This window comes from Crotalus tigris, unplaced genomic scaffold, assembly GCF_016545835.1.
Source record: "Crotalus tigris isolate CLP2741 ecotype Arizona unplaced genomic scaffold, ASM1654583v1 scf7180000018371.15429387391:27106975, whole genome shotgun sequence".
Lineage (NCBI taxonomy): Eukaryota > Metazoa > Chordata > Lepidosauria > Squamata > Viperidae > Crotalus > Crotalus tigris.
In genome coordinates, this window is record NW_024096970.1 from 3,989,313 (window position 1) to 4,002,552 (window position 13,240).

General features: G+C 38.3%; 1 protein-coding gene across 9 annotated transcripts in view; it reads right to left on the reverse strand.

Annotated features, from left to right (window-relative positions):
- AK9 (adenylate kinase 9) overlaps positions 1–13,240 on the reverse strand; it is a 73,008-nt gene that overhangs the window by 53,149 nt on the left and 6,619 nt on the right. For 8 of the 9 annotated variants that reach the window (XM_039351174.1, XM_039351176.1, XM_039351171.1 and 5 more), the window contains exons 3-5: positions 7,653–7,716; positions 1,293–1,345; positions 746–842 (exon numbers count right to left, since the gene is read on the reverse strand). In XM_039351174.1, the coding sequence (XP_039207108.1) occupies positions 746–842; positions 1,293–1,345; positions 7,653–7,716 (214 nt within the window). The remainder of the gene's footprint in view (positions 1–745; positions 843–1,292; positions 1,346–7,652; positions 7,717–13,240) is intronic. The other variant, XM_039351177.1, reaches the window with a different exon arrangement.

A 13,240-nucleotide genomic window follows, 5' to 3' on the forward strand; every position in this document is an offset into this window, starting at 1 on the left:
CTTCTACAACTTTAAAAACGTCCACTTTCTCCTCTAATCTCCTGGCACTCATTTTTATCAGGGTTTTTTCTTTTGTGTAATACTTAGGCTCAAAGTTAGCAAATAGCTAACACAAAAATACAACCCCACTGCCTTACAGAGCTGTCAAGAGTTGCCTGGGAATTGGGCAGCCTCTAAATCCCTCCCCCTTTCCCCCTGTTCAATCATTTGGAATTCTCAGGGACTGCCTGGACAGGTTCCTGCTATTTACTTGGAAAAGTTTTTCAGAAGTGGTTTGCAGTTTCCTCCTTGCTAGAGTTGAGAGAAAGTGACTATATGCCTAAGGTGGAACTAGAACTTAAGGTCTTCTGGATTCTAGCCTGATGCCTTAACCATTACACGATACTGGTTCTTTTTATTTCTTCTGTTAAAATTTGTCCAATTCTTGGAGATTGCCTGGATAAATCCCTGAAGTTGTCTTGGCAAGGTTTTTCAAGAAATGGCTAGCAATTGCCTCCTTCCTGGGGCTGATAGAAAGTAACTGGCCCAAGGGCATCCAGATGACTTTGTGTCCAAGCCAGGATCAGAACTCACAGTCTCCTGGTTTCTAGCCTAATGTCTTAGCCTCTACACTAAACTGGCTTTCTAAATCCCATACAATCCACAAAACAGACGGACAAATAAATAAATCACAGGTATATATTTCTAGGATTATGAGGAGCTTACTTAATAGATAGTGGGGGAAAAAAGATGCAGTAATCCATACCAAAGTGATTAATCTCTGGAGATTCCAGCTTGATCATAAGCATCTTTATCACCAACTCTTCAGGAACATTTTGACCTTGGTAAAGCAGGTCCTTACACTTAGGGAGAACAATGTAAAATATTGAATTGTATTGAGAATAAATAATAGGGGATATATAAATAATACACAAAGCTGCTTTATACTATATCAAAAAAAGTTATCCAGATGTTCTCAGTATTACTTCTTTTATATTTTGGACTACAACTCCCACAAATCTTTGCCCACCCCTCTCTCCTCTCCTCCTTTCTATTTTCTTTTATAGCACCTCCTCAAGGACACCAGATAAATTCTTCTTACAGTCTTTACTGTATATTATCTGCTGCATTTTTTTACACTGGAGATGCCAAAAAATGAACTTGTGTACAAAACATGTGGTCTGCCACTGAGCTTGGTACATTGCCCATAGTTCAAATCCAAACAAATTGCAATAATTCAAAGTTGTGAGCTGAACTGGTTTACTTAACTAACAGTGCCATTTGAAAGAATTATAAATAAGTCCAGGCTTTACCTTCAGTCCGTATTCTGTTTCAGCTGTTATGTTTTCATTTATGAGTTCAAAAGCTAAAAGGATATATCACATAGAAAAAAAAATAAAACATTGGTTTGATGGTGCTATGTGCAGGTATATATGCAGTACTGTATAATGCAAAACAGATTTTTTTTTAAATATTGAAGATCGTGCATTCCTTTTCCATAATCATCCATCTGCAGTGATGTATTTCTCTCCCTACAAAGAGATAATAAATTCTGCAAATATATAATGATCAAGAGGTGAGGAGAGAGATTAACATTGGAGATGAAAGAAAAAGATGACTCAGTTTATTTTATAACCTGGGAAAATTTTTTATCAATGGTTAGAGACACGTTAGAATCTGAAAAGGACTTAATATTTCAGAATAGATGATGGATTTTTAACCAAGTATTAATTATTAGGTTGATGACTGTTATTTTTAGTGATTTTTATCTATTAATGTTGATAGTCAGGATTTTTTGAGATTTTATTATTCATGTTTATTTAAATAGATGAACGTATTTGTTTATTAATTGTTTGTAATACGGCTATAGTTAAGCTTATTTTAAAAATGGTTGAGTATGATGTTTACTTATTATTATGATCTGGACAGTAGCTTGTTTGTTAAAATATGTGACTGTACCTATCCTTATTTTATCCTAAATCCCCTATTCCCTTTCCCCCTCCCCCTCCCTTACCATACCCGTATTGTTCCTATTTTTTCCTTAGGTATATAAACTCAATAAAATATTGTTAAAAAAAAGAGGTGAAGAGAGTAATGTTATTCTCCTTTCACACATTGATGATACATGATATCCAATGGAGGGAAGTTAGAAGGGAAAGGATAGGCAATGTTATTCAGGGCCTTTCATCGGGTTTCTTCTTTTACATGCTAACCTTTTTGATTCCTATTAAGTAAAGTTTGGAGATCTGCTTTAAATGCACATTAATTGGCCAAGAATCAAAATGGGTTCCCAAATGACTAAAACACTACTATTGTTCTTTATAATGACTCCACCACAACTGCCTGTATAGTACGGGTAGTCCTGGAAGTATGGCCACAGTTGAGCCCAAAATTTCTCTTACTAAGCAAGACATTTTGCCCCATTTTATGAACTTTTGTTGCCACAGTTAAGTGAATCACTGCAGTTGTTAAGTTAGTAACATGGCTGTTAAGCAGATCTTGCCTCCCCATTGACTTTGCTTCTCAGAAGGTTGTAACAGGGGATCACATGACCTTGGGACATTGCAACTGTCATAAATATGAGTCAGTAGCCAAACATCTGAATTTTTATCATGTCACCAGAGGGATGCTGCAACAGTCTTAAGTGTGAAAAAAGTCATAAGTCACTTTTTTTCAGTGCCGTTGTAACTTCAAATGGTCATTAAATGAACTGTTGTAACTTGAGAACTACCTGTACAATAGCTGTATTGTATCTTCCTATTATACTTTGACCAGAGTCCAAATATTATTGAAGTATTTTAAAACAATATTAAATATTTTCATTTCTTTATTTTTCAATTACTACAGCTTTGGAGAAGAAGGAATCAATATCTTTTTCTCTAAAGCCAATTCTAGATCTCCAGAGTACCTATCAGGGACTGATAGTTATCACTGTCATTAAAACTCCCATTTAAATGGAAAAATCTAATTATGGTTCTGTGTGCTTCATAATCTAGTAGTTGACTATGATTTCCACAAAACAAAATACACTTTTAGCCACCAGAGGGCTCCCACGTTGTTCTAATTGTTGCCTACTCTGATTTTAAAGTAGCAGTTAACAAGAGCAGGCTCCTATAAATAAATTCTGTTTCAGAACTTCAATAAAATTATATTACAATTTTAAAAATTCAGACATTTTAGTCTTAGCACAGGATTCTTGGGAAATCACTGTTATTATGTACTAATGATAGTACTTCAAAGAAATGAGGCTTCTAGGAACAAACTGGTAAATCAGGTACATACTGCCTCATAGTTTTAGGTTTTTATTCAGAAACCTGCTGATGCCAAATTAATCTTAAAAAATGAGCCAGAATCCAATTACTAGCTTGCTGTGCTATATTCTTTATTCACTCTTGCAAATTTAATGTAAGAACTACTGCTCCCAAAGGTAGTCTTTCTGTGGGCAAGAATATCCCTGAGGGAGAACTTAATTTAAAAACCAAAAATACATTTCTAAAAGTGACCTGATGGAGAATATATATTTCCCTCTAATCACTTCAGTTATTCCATACCCCCTATGTGAATTTGTAGGAGGACAACAACCCCTCCCGAGAAAGAAATATTTTGGGGAATATTAAAAAAAGTAGAATATATTTCCCTGAAGGAATAATAGAAAATCTTAGACAGAAACTGGAGACTTCTGGGTTAGATGTTGTGGTGTAATGGGCACAGGAAAATGGGGCTCCATTTTCCACGTCCAATTTTGCTCTGCTGGGGACCCTAAAAGGGGTCTAAAGTCGCCCTGGAGAGGCAACGAAGAAGAACAGGACCCTTGTCAATCGTGGAGGGGCAGTGGCCCCTCCGTTTGATCTGAGGAAGCCCTTCAAACCAGCAGAAGAAAGACTGGCCGCATTTATGTGACCAGCCAGAAGCCACTGACAACCCAAGAAAGGCACTAACTAGCAACTCCTGAACAATGCGGATGGAACTGGATGAGAATGTAACTTCTCTTTATAATTTCAAAACTTCTTCCTGGAAAAAAGAATTCTCTATCATCCCCTAGATGATAGAGACAAGGGGATTTTCTACTCCATTCTCTCAGGAAAAGATAAGTGGTGAATAACTTTATGTGTGGGGGAAATTAGAGAAAACTACAAGATTAATTTGGATTTAATATAGAGACATAGCTCTGGCAAATTTGGAGACTAAAAGTATTTTTAAGACTTTCTTTTTGAAAAGATATTTGGAAAGTTGGTGAAATAAGTTTGGACTTAAAAGCTGGAAGATGGATGTTAGCGACATCTAGTAGTGAACCTTGGCATTACAATTTATTATGCTTAAAGAAAATTTGGCACGAAGCCTGGACTTATTAAGCCTTTTTGTTGTTCCTGGAAACTTTCACTTTTGCAGACTGCAGCTAGGAAAAGGGGAAAAAACTGTTTGGCTGTTTTATCTGTATGAAAAATTCTGAATTGGCTGGCTTGGATTACAAATATTGACTGACTATTAGTTTCAAGAATTATTAAGAAATATTAAGAAATAGTGTGAAAGTTGCTTCTGGACTATTTCTCTCTGGAAGAAACATGAATAATCAAAAAGAAAATGTAAATGGACTTCAGAAAGAATTTTTTTCCATGTTGAAATCAATTCAAGAGACAATTGTTTTAAATCATGAGGAGACCAAAAATAATTTAAATAACATAAATGAGCAACTCTCCAACTTAAACCTACAAGCAAAAAATGTTCAGAAAATGACCATAAAGAATGAACTAGCAACTCAGAAACCAAAAGAAAAAATAGAGGAAACTGATATAAAGATAGAGGATTCAAAAGAAGAAACCAACAGACAGGCACAGATAAATAAAAGTTTGGAAGACCCAGATATAATACCGGAAATTACTTTCAAGTTACTTTTTAAGACTGCAGAACATACTTGAAGACAAGGAAGAATTATTGATAGAATGGATGACACAGCTGTTAGGAGAAATGCTGAAAACTGGGGAACAAGAAACTAAAAGAGAGACTGAAGGAGAAAGAAAAAGGAGGCTGTTTAACAAATATAAATGGATGAAGCATTTTTACAAAAACACTTTAATTAAATTGTCTTTTGTATTCCAAATAATATATACAAAAACAGAGGAAGAAATACTTGGTGACCTAAATGCACTGACTTTCAAAGTTAGTTGGCAAAGGAAGAAAGCTAGATTAAGATTAAATAAAATAGAAGTCCTGACTAATTAGATGAGGTATTATACCATCTAATGGATGCTTGAATATGATTAAAAGAATAGACAGCTGTTAAAAATAAAAGAATGGGAAATTAAAATTGAAAAAAGAAAAAAACAGGATACGGATTGAATAAGGGAACTTTGATTGCAAATACATTTGAGATATGTTTTGGCCAGAGAAGACAGTACAAACTGATATTATTGACACTATGTATAACATTAGAAACATGTGATGAAGATGTTTATATTTAATTGTATATGTATTAATAGCAGTATGAATTATACATGCATAATGTGGAAAAATTATTATTATTGGAAGAAGAGAGGACCAGGGAAATACTGGATGGTGTAGTATTGAATATTTTGAGTGAAAGTTAATATGTACCACTGAATGATAAAGGAACTCAGACACCGAGTTGTTTATTAAGTACTTATGACTGTAAAACTTGAAATTAATAGAGACCCCCAAGTCTCTCTGCCCAAAGCAGAAACCAGGTCTGTAGAAATGTAGATCTGATAATCCTATTCAGAAAAGTTGGAGCCAGGAAGTTTAGAAGCTGATGAGATTAGATTAAGAGCCGAGGTGGCGCAGCAGTTAGAGTGCAGTACTGCAGGCCACTTTAGCTGACTGTGTTCAGCAGGTCAGCGGTTCAAATCTCACCGGCTCAAGGTTGACTCATCCTTCCATCCTTCCGAGGTAGGTAAAATGAGGACCCAGATTGTTGGGGGCAATGTAAATATATATATATATATATACATTGCTTACTGGTGTACACCGCTTAGAGAGTGCTTGCACTTAAAGCGATATATAAGTCTCATAAAATAAATAAAATAAATAAATAAATTAGAAAGACAAAGACCCCTAAAATCTTCATATCCCACCCAAACTCTAAAAGACATGACCTTTGGGACATAATAGGATTAACCCACCACCATCAGAATACCAAAAAGACATGCTCAGAATCTCAGGTCAAAGTTCATGACACAGCAACAGGAAACAACCTCAAAAGCCCAAAAAGGTATAAAAACCCACTACTCCCAGCTACATGTGGTCAGCTTTCCCAGAACCATCTTTCTGTCTGGCATTCCTCTTCAATAAACTACAACCTTCTTTCTAAAGCAGTCTCCATTTTGTTTATCCCTGGCTTGGACTGGACCCTAATGAAGATTTTTCATTCAACAAATTAATCATGGCAAGAGCAGTTTAAGTGGAATGGGAAAGGCTGGACTCAAACATGTTTTAGTCATAAATTGTTGGCAAAATACCTTGAAGAAAATCTGCAGATTATTACTGAAATTGATGCAGCTCAATCCTCCATAAGACTAAAGGAATCCTTACATTGCACAAATATATTGAGGGGTGAGGCTTCAATAGCATGGCCATGCCCACCATCTGGACTTTTTTTTTTTAACCTCTGAGCAGACTCTTTCATTCTTCATACAATGAAGATTTATAAATAGTCCAGAGATTAGCAGAAGCAATTTACTAATTCAAATATTTTGGCCATCTAATGAGAAGAAAGGACTCACTGGAGAAGAGCCCAGTACTGGGAAAGATTGAGGGCAATAGAAGAAAAGAACAACAGAGAATGAGGTGGCTGGATGGAGTCACTGAAGCAGTAGGAGCTTAAATGGACTCCAGAAGATGGTAGAGGACAGGAAGGCCTGGAGGAACGTTGTCCATGGGGTCGCGATGGGTCGGACACGACTGCGCAACTAACAACAACAACAAAACCCAATTGCCATTACGATATTTTTTCCTTTCCTATTCTAATCAAAGTCACTATTACTGACTTTGTTAGGGTTCATTTCAAAAATGTATATTGCAACTGGTGGTGTTGTATTTGTATCTTATATTTGTTATATTTGTATGACCATAATGAAATGGGAGACAACATTGGAATATGAAAAGTAGGATACAAGTTAAATCACACAGAAATCATAGAATACTATGATTTTTTAATTTAGAGATTGATGGTACAAATATTAACTTTATAGAGTGGGCTAGTTTTTTCTTGTTTTAAGTAATCTCTAACTATATTATACCATTACACTTTGTGTGTAATATGGATATTGTCCGTGTTGCCATTGATAATAACTGTAAATGAGCAGAAAAGAGTTAGCTTTACTATCAATATCTTTAAAACAGGTTTTTTTTAAAGAGGGGTGGACAGAGAATATCTTATTTCACAATCAGAAATCAAGTTCCAAAGCATTAGAGTCTATTTTCCCATTTTTCTGCACCTCATTTTTGTACAAATATGGTAATATTCCCAGTGGTATCTGCTAAAAATTTAAAATCTCTCTAACAGAAGAATATACATTGTCAAACCCTTCTGAATTTATACGTTAGTTCATGAAAATATTGCAGCCATTTTTTTATGAAATGGGCTTTTGGAATGTTAGAAATTATATAAACATGCATAGAATGAAATACAGTAAAATGAATATAGTTTTTATATTTACCATCTACAAGAGTGCACTTCCAAAATTGGGCTATTTTTTTAGCTAATGTTTTCTTCCCAACACCCTTAAAATGAGAAAAACAAAAAGGAAAGGATTATTAAAATTAGAATAAATGGAAGTACTTCAAAAGTAACATATTAGAATAGAACAATGAAAACTGAAATATTTATTACAATAAGGAGTGACTAGAAATTCCATCCACATGATTAAATCTCAGAAATCCTGTATATGGCTCTAATTGTGCATGCAATATATTCTGTTTTTTTCAATTTTTTATTGAAAAATGGCGTCCCTCTTGTCCTTGCTACCTTTCAAAGCAAAGATATATTTGACACTTCTAACTCATTAGCTCTGGTAGTTAAATCAATGTGATTCTCTGTTATGTGCTACATATCTGCTTGAAAAGTTTTGTGTTAGGGATAAAAAGAAACAAAGAAAACTAGGGCTATGATCATTGCTTCTAGTAAATATATAATATACTTAATATATTAGCAAACAATTCCATTTTACAAAGCAAAATTGATAGAGCTACATTAGGGAGCTTGGCCCTATTGCTGATTAATCAATCAATCATATTCATAAAGTGCTAAATTCTGAGGATTCAGAGCAGCTTATTACATAACACACACAAGGAACAACACACAATAAACAATAAGTAGAAAAGAAAGTTCCACAAACCAATGAAAACATGAAATAAAATTAAATAAATGGTAACTAAAGCAAGTTGGAATCAAGGCCTAAGTACCTTCCAGAAGAGCTCTGTTTAAAACAAAGGTGCTTTCCCAAAAGGCAACTGGCCTTATTTGTTTTTTTTTTCCTTGAAAATGGTTTGCTTCTCATCCAAGAACCTTCTTCAGCTCTGAGATCCCAAACATTTTCAAGGAAAAAACAAAGAAAGTCCAGGTGACCTGTATGATTGAAAATCTCCATAGACATCTATTTAGAACAGCTTCCAGAAGGCAGGCAGCATGGGAACCAACCAGAAGTCTATTAAGAGGCTTCATTAAAGGACCAATCCTGCCACTGAAAAGCAGCACCCTTCTCACCCCTGAAGTGGAACACTACTTGTAGTTTCTCCTGGGTAGATTGCATAGGCTAGGTCAATTCCAAATGAAGACTGCAGTTCTGCAATTAACCTTGTGCCAAGCCATGTAGGACTTTTAGATTAACACCAACGTTTTAAATTGCACCTAGAAGCCTGCACTTTCCAAGTGATCTTCAAGGGCAACCCCATATAGAATCTGTTGCAATGGTCTAAACATCATGCTGATGATGACGTGAGTCACTGCAGGAAGATCTTCCCAGTCCAACTTGTACAACAGCCAAAGCTAGGAACATCCATGGTTGTAACATCCCCCTTTCTCTTCTAGCAGATCTGAGACCCTAGAAGAACCCCCAAGTCATGGACACGCTCATTCAGGGATAGTACTATCCTATTAATACAAAACACTAAAACCGACAGCAAACCCAATGGTAAAACAGCAATTCCTTCTTTCTAGGGCTCAGTTTAAGCCTTTTCTGCTCCTTCTAGTCCAGTGGTGGCAAACCTATGGCACGCATGCCAGAGGCAGCACTCGGAGCCCTCTCTGTGGGCACACGTGCCGTTGCCCCAGCCTTGCCTCCTCCAGTGACCCCCTCTTCACCACAGCCCCCCTGGAGGAGAGTCACGCCCGAGTGTGGCCCATGCAGAGCAGTGCAGCCAAGGACATGGCAGCCAGGCAGTGTAGACAAGACTCTGCCCTCACACCCCATCGCGCACAGTTGGGGGTGCGGGCAGAGGGCATGGCCGCAATGGTGCTGCTGAGCTGCCTGGGCGATCTGCAGTGGGCCCTGGAGGCAGTAAGTGGTCCTGTGGGCAGGCGGGGTGGGGGATGGGGCGGAGCAGGGACAGGGCAGGGGGTGGAGCAGGGGCGGGGCCAGGTTTTGGGCACTCTAAAAGGTTCGCCATCACTGTTCTAGACTCTTAAGGCATTCTCGGTGATGAACTCTCCCAGCAGCAAATAAATGTTAAAGAGGAAATTTAAATGCAAATATTAAATAGCAATAACACTTAGACTTATATACCCCTTCATAGTACTTTACAGGCCTCTCTAAGCAGTTTACAGAGTCCGCATATTGCCCCCAACAATCATTTTACTGACCTTGGAAGGAGAGAAGGCTGAGTCAACCTTGAGCCGATCAGGAGGGAGGATAAATAAATTGGAGATAAAACTTATTCCGGCATCACTCCCTAATTATTTTCCTAATTTGGTATTTAAGAACAGTTTAAAGTTTACTTAACAGTGAGACGTGTTGAAACATGACTTTCATCATCCCCAGCCACCATAGCAATATTGATCATAGCTGAAAGAATTCCAATACATTTGGAAGATTAAATTAATGCTTCAGATGCTAAACTAATGTAAGTAAATAAAAGATATGAACTGTTTTATTCTGGGAATGGCCCCTCAGAAGTGTTATTGGGACCAGTATAAAGTAGAACAGATTTGTACAGATGCAACTGCTGCTTAAATTCTCCTACCATCGAATGAGAATTTTCAAGAAAAGTCTAATCTAAATTCAGAAACATTAGTGGTGTATATAGATTTTGGCTTGCTGAATTAAGATCTACTGCAATTATCAGCCAGAAAAACAAAAAAGTCCCACAATGACATCACTATAATTTCTTTCAGCAACATTAATTAAGTCACTGCTAAAGACACCCGGAGTATTGGAATACTCTGTGCAGCATCATCTCAAATGCATGACAGAAATAAATCCCACAGAAATCAATGTAATTTGTTTTCTAATGCAAAGTTCAAGAGGGAGTGATGCTGGAATAAGTATAGTATAGTATAGTTAGGCAGAAGCCAATCCATAAGATATATTGCAAAATAAGATTGTGGCACTCAGCATTGTGGAATCCAAAGGACAGATTTTATGAACCTCTATATAATGACTCCCTATAGCCACCATACTTCGTGATATAGCACAACAGTCATTTATCTGCTTCCCTGCAACAGACAGTAATAAAATAGAATAAACACAATACAATATAGTACAATGCAACTGAGGCGCTGAGCAAAATTCTCCCATGATGCATCATGAAAAAATACCTACTGGTCTTGGCTAACACTGTAGACCCAGTGTCTGAGGGAAAAGGTTTTCAGAGCCTTTTAAGAGACTTTCAAATTCAGGGCCATCTGACTGTTAGAGGAAGAGGAAGGCCAGGCACTCTGACAGAAAAGATATGCTTTCCTGGTCCAACTAATTGACAATGCTTAACAAGAAACCCAGAGCAGGTCCATTTTGTCTGAATTGTTGAGGAGAAATCATGAGAAACAACCAGTCCCATAATAACCTGACCTTATGCCATACATGGGTGATAACCAGCCCTTGGAAGCAACTGAAAACAATGTAGCTCATGAAACACTGATACCTTAGTATGCCATGTGATATGCCCAAAGCTACATATTCTGCTGCATTCTGGATCAGTTGCAGCCTGCTTTTCAAAGGAAGTTCCAAGAATATCAAATTGCAACAGTCCAAATGGAAGGTGATTAAAATGTGAATAACTATGGAAGAATTTCCTGATCCAGGAATGAACACAACAGATGCAACTCTGATTTTTACAACTCAGCAGCCCCCTGCTTCACTGAAACCTGACTAAATGAGTCAACTGATGTAATTGGTGTTTAGCTCACAAAATTGACCCTTTGGCCAGTCATCTTGGAGTTCCTGATGGATGGTCTGGACAAAGGGCTTTCCACAAGCACCATCCGTAGGCAGGTAGCAGCACTTGCCACAGTTATTTCCTGCGGCAATGAATCCTTAACACAGCACCCTATGATACGCTCCTTCCTAAAAGGAGCTAACAACGCCAGACCACCAACTGTACATAGATACCCCTCCTGGGACCTTCATCAGGTTTTACAGGCTCTTGTTTCGCCACCCTTTGAACCTATTGACACTTGTTTGTTCAAACAGTTATCAATCAAGGTGGCATTTCTTGTTGCTGTAACTTCAACCAGAAGGATCTCTGAGCTGGCTGCTCTGTCAGTGAGGAAGGACCTGTGTATTTTCCATAAGGACAGGGTAACCCTCAGGTTAGACCCCTCCTTTGTGCCCAAGGTTAATTCCTTGTATCATAGATCTCAGGAGATAGTTTTGCCGGACTTCTGTCCTAACCCATCTAATGACATAGAGGTTCAGTGGAACAAATTGGATGTGCGCAGGGCCTTATATTGTTATATACAGAGAACCTCATCCTTCCGCAAGACAGAGGCTCTGTTTGTGTCATTTCACCCTTCGTCATTAGGACAAAAGGTTTCTTCACCCACTATAGGCAGGTGGATTAGAGCTTGTATTTCTCTGGCATACCAGACTCAGTCACTGCAAGCTCCCAGGCATATCACGGCCCATTCCACCCGGGGCACAGCTACTACAGCTGCCTGGTCTACTCAGGCCTCCGTAGAGGAAATTTGTAGAGCAGCAACATGGGCATCACCCTCTTCCTTTGTCCATCACTACAAGATGGATATATATGCCTCTTCTACGGCTTCATTTGGACGCAAGGTTCTAGAGCACGCATTAACGTTGGATGGGACCCAGGCCCAATCTAATTCCCCACCCTAGGGACACTGGGCTTTGGTATGTCCCATCCATGGGTTCTCCATCCAATCATGCTGGAGAAAGGGGCATTGTCTTACCTGAACGCCTTTTCTCAGCATGATGATGGAGAATCCACTCCCTCCCATTAGGTCAGTTGGCCTGGTTCCCATATTGTTCAGACGCGTCGGACTAAAGTCTGAGTATCGCCTTAGCCTAAAACTGGGGTGCAATTGGCACAGAGGGGGCGGTACTAAATTTCAGACTTAGTCTAATTGGAGCAGATAAATTAAGACAACCACTTGGCCTTGGTGTCTGCTCGCCAATTCCTGAGCCAAAGGAGCCTTCGTGCTGAGATGTCTGCTGCGATGGTCCGGGCAGTGTATCTGGCTGTGTGCAGGGAAGCATCGGCTAGGTACTGAGACGTGGCCACTAACTTACCCAGATTCTGGTGAGCTCTGAGCTGATCCGGAGGGATCATGTCCTGGAGCTCCCGTAACCATAGGACCGAAGCCCTGGCAAAGAAGGCCATGGATGTTGCCGCCTTTGTGCAAATATGCCTCAGTCAGGTCTATCGAGGTAAGAAAGTTTGCATATCCCAGGGCTTCAGATACAGAGGGCAGACAGAATTGCAGAAACATCTGGCAAAATGGGAGGGGTGGTCTCTGCTTTTATATCAACAACCAATGGCGCGAAAATGTAATTACACTAAAGAAATTCTGTGATGTGGACTTAGAGACATTAATTATCAATTGCAAACTGTTTTATTCCCCACGAGAGTTTTCCTCATTCCTTCTATTTGCAGCATACTTTCCTCCACAAGTTTGCAAAAACAATGCATTAACCTCTAGCTGACCAGATTAAAGAAGAAAAATACCCAGATTCACTCCTCATTGTGTTAGGAGATTTCAACAGTGCTAACTTAAGCCAAGATCTACCAAAATACTTTCAGCATGTCAACTCTCTCTTACTAGAGACAATAATACTTTAGACTACTGTTA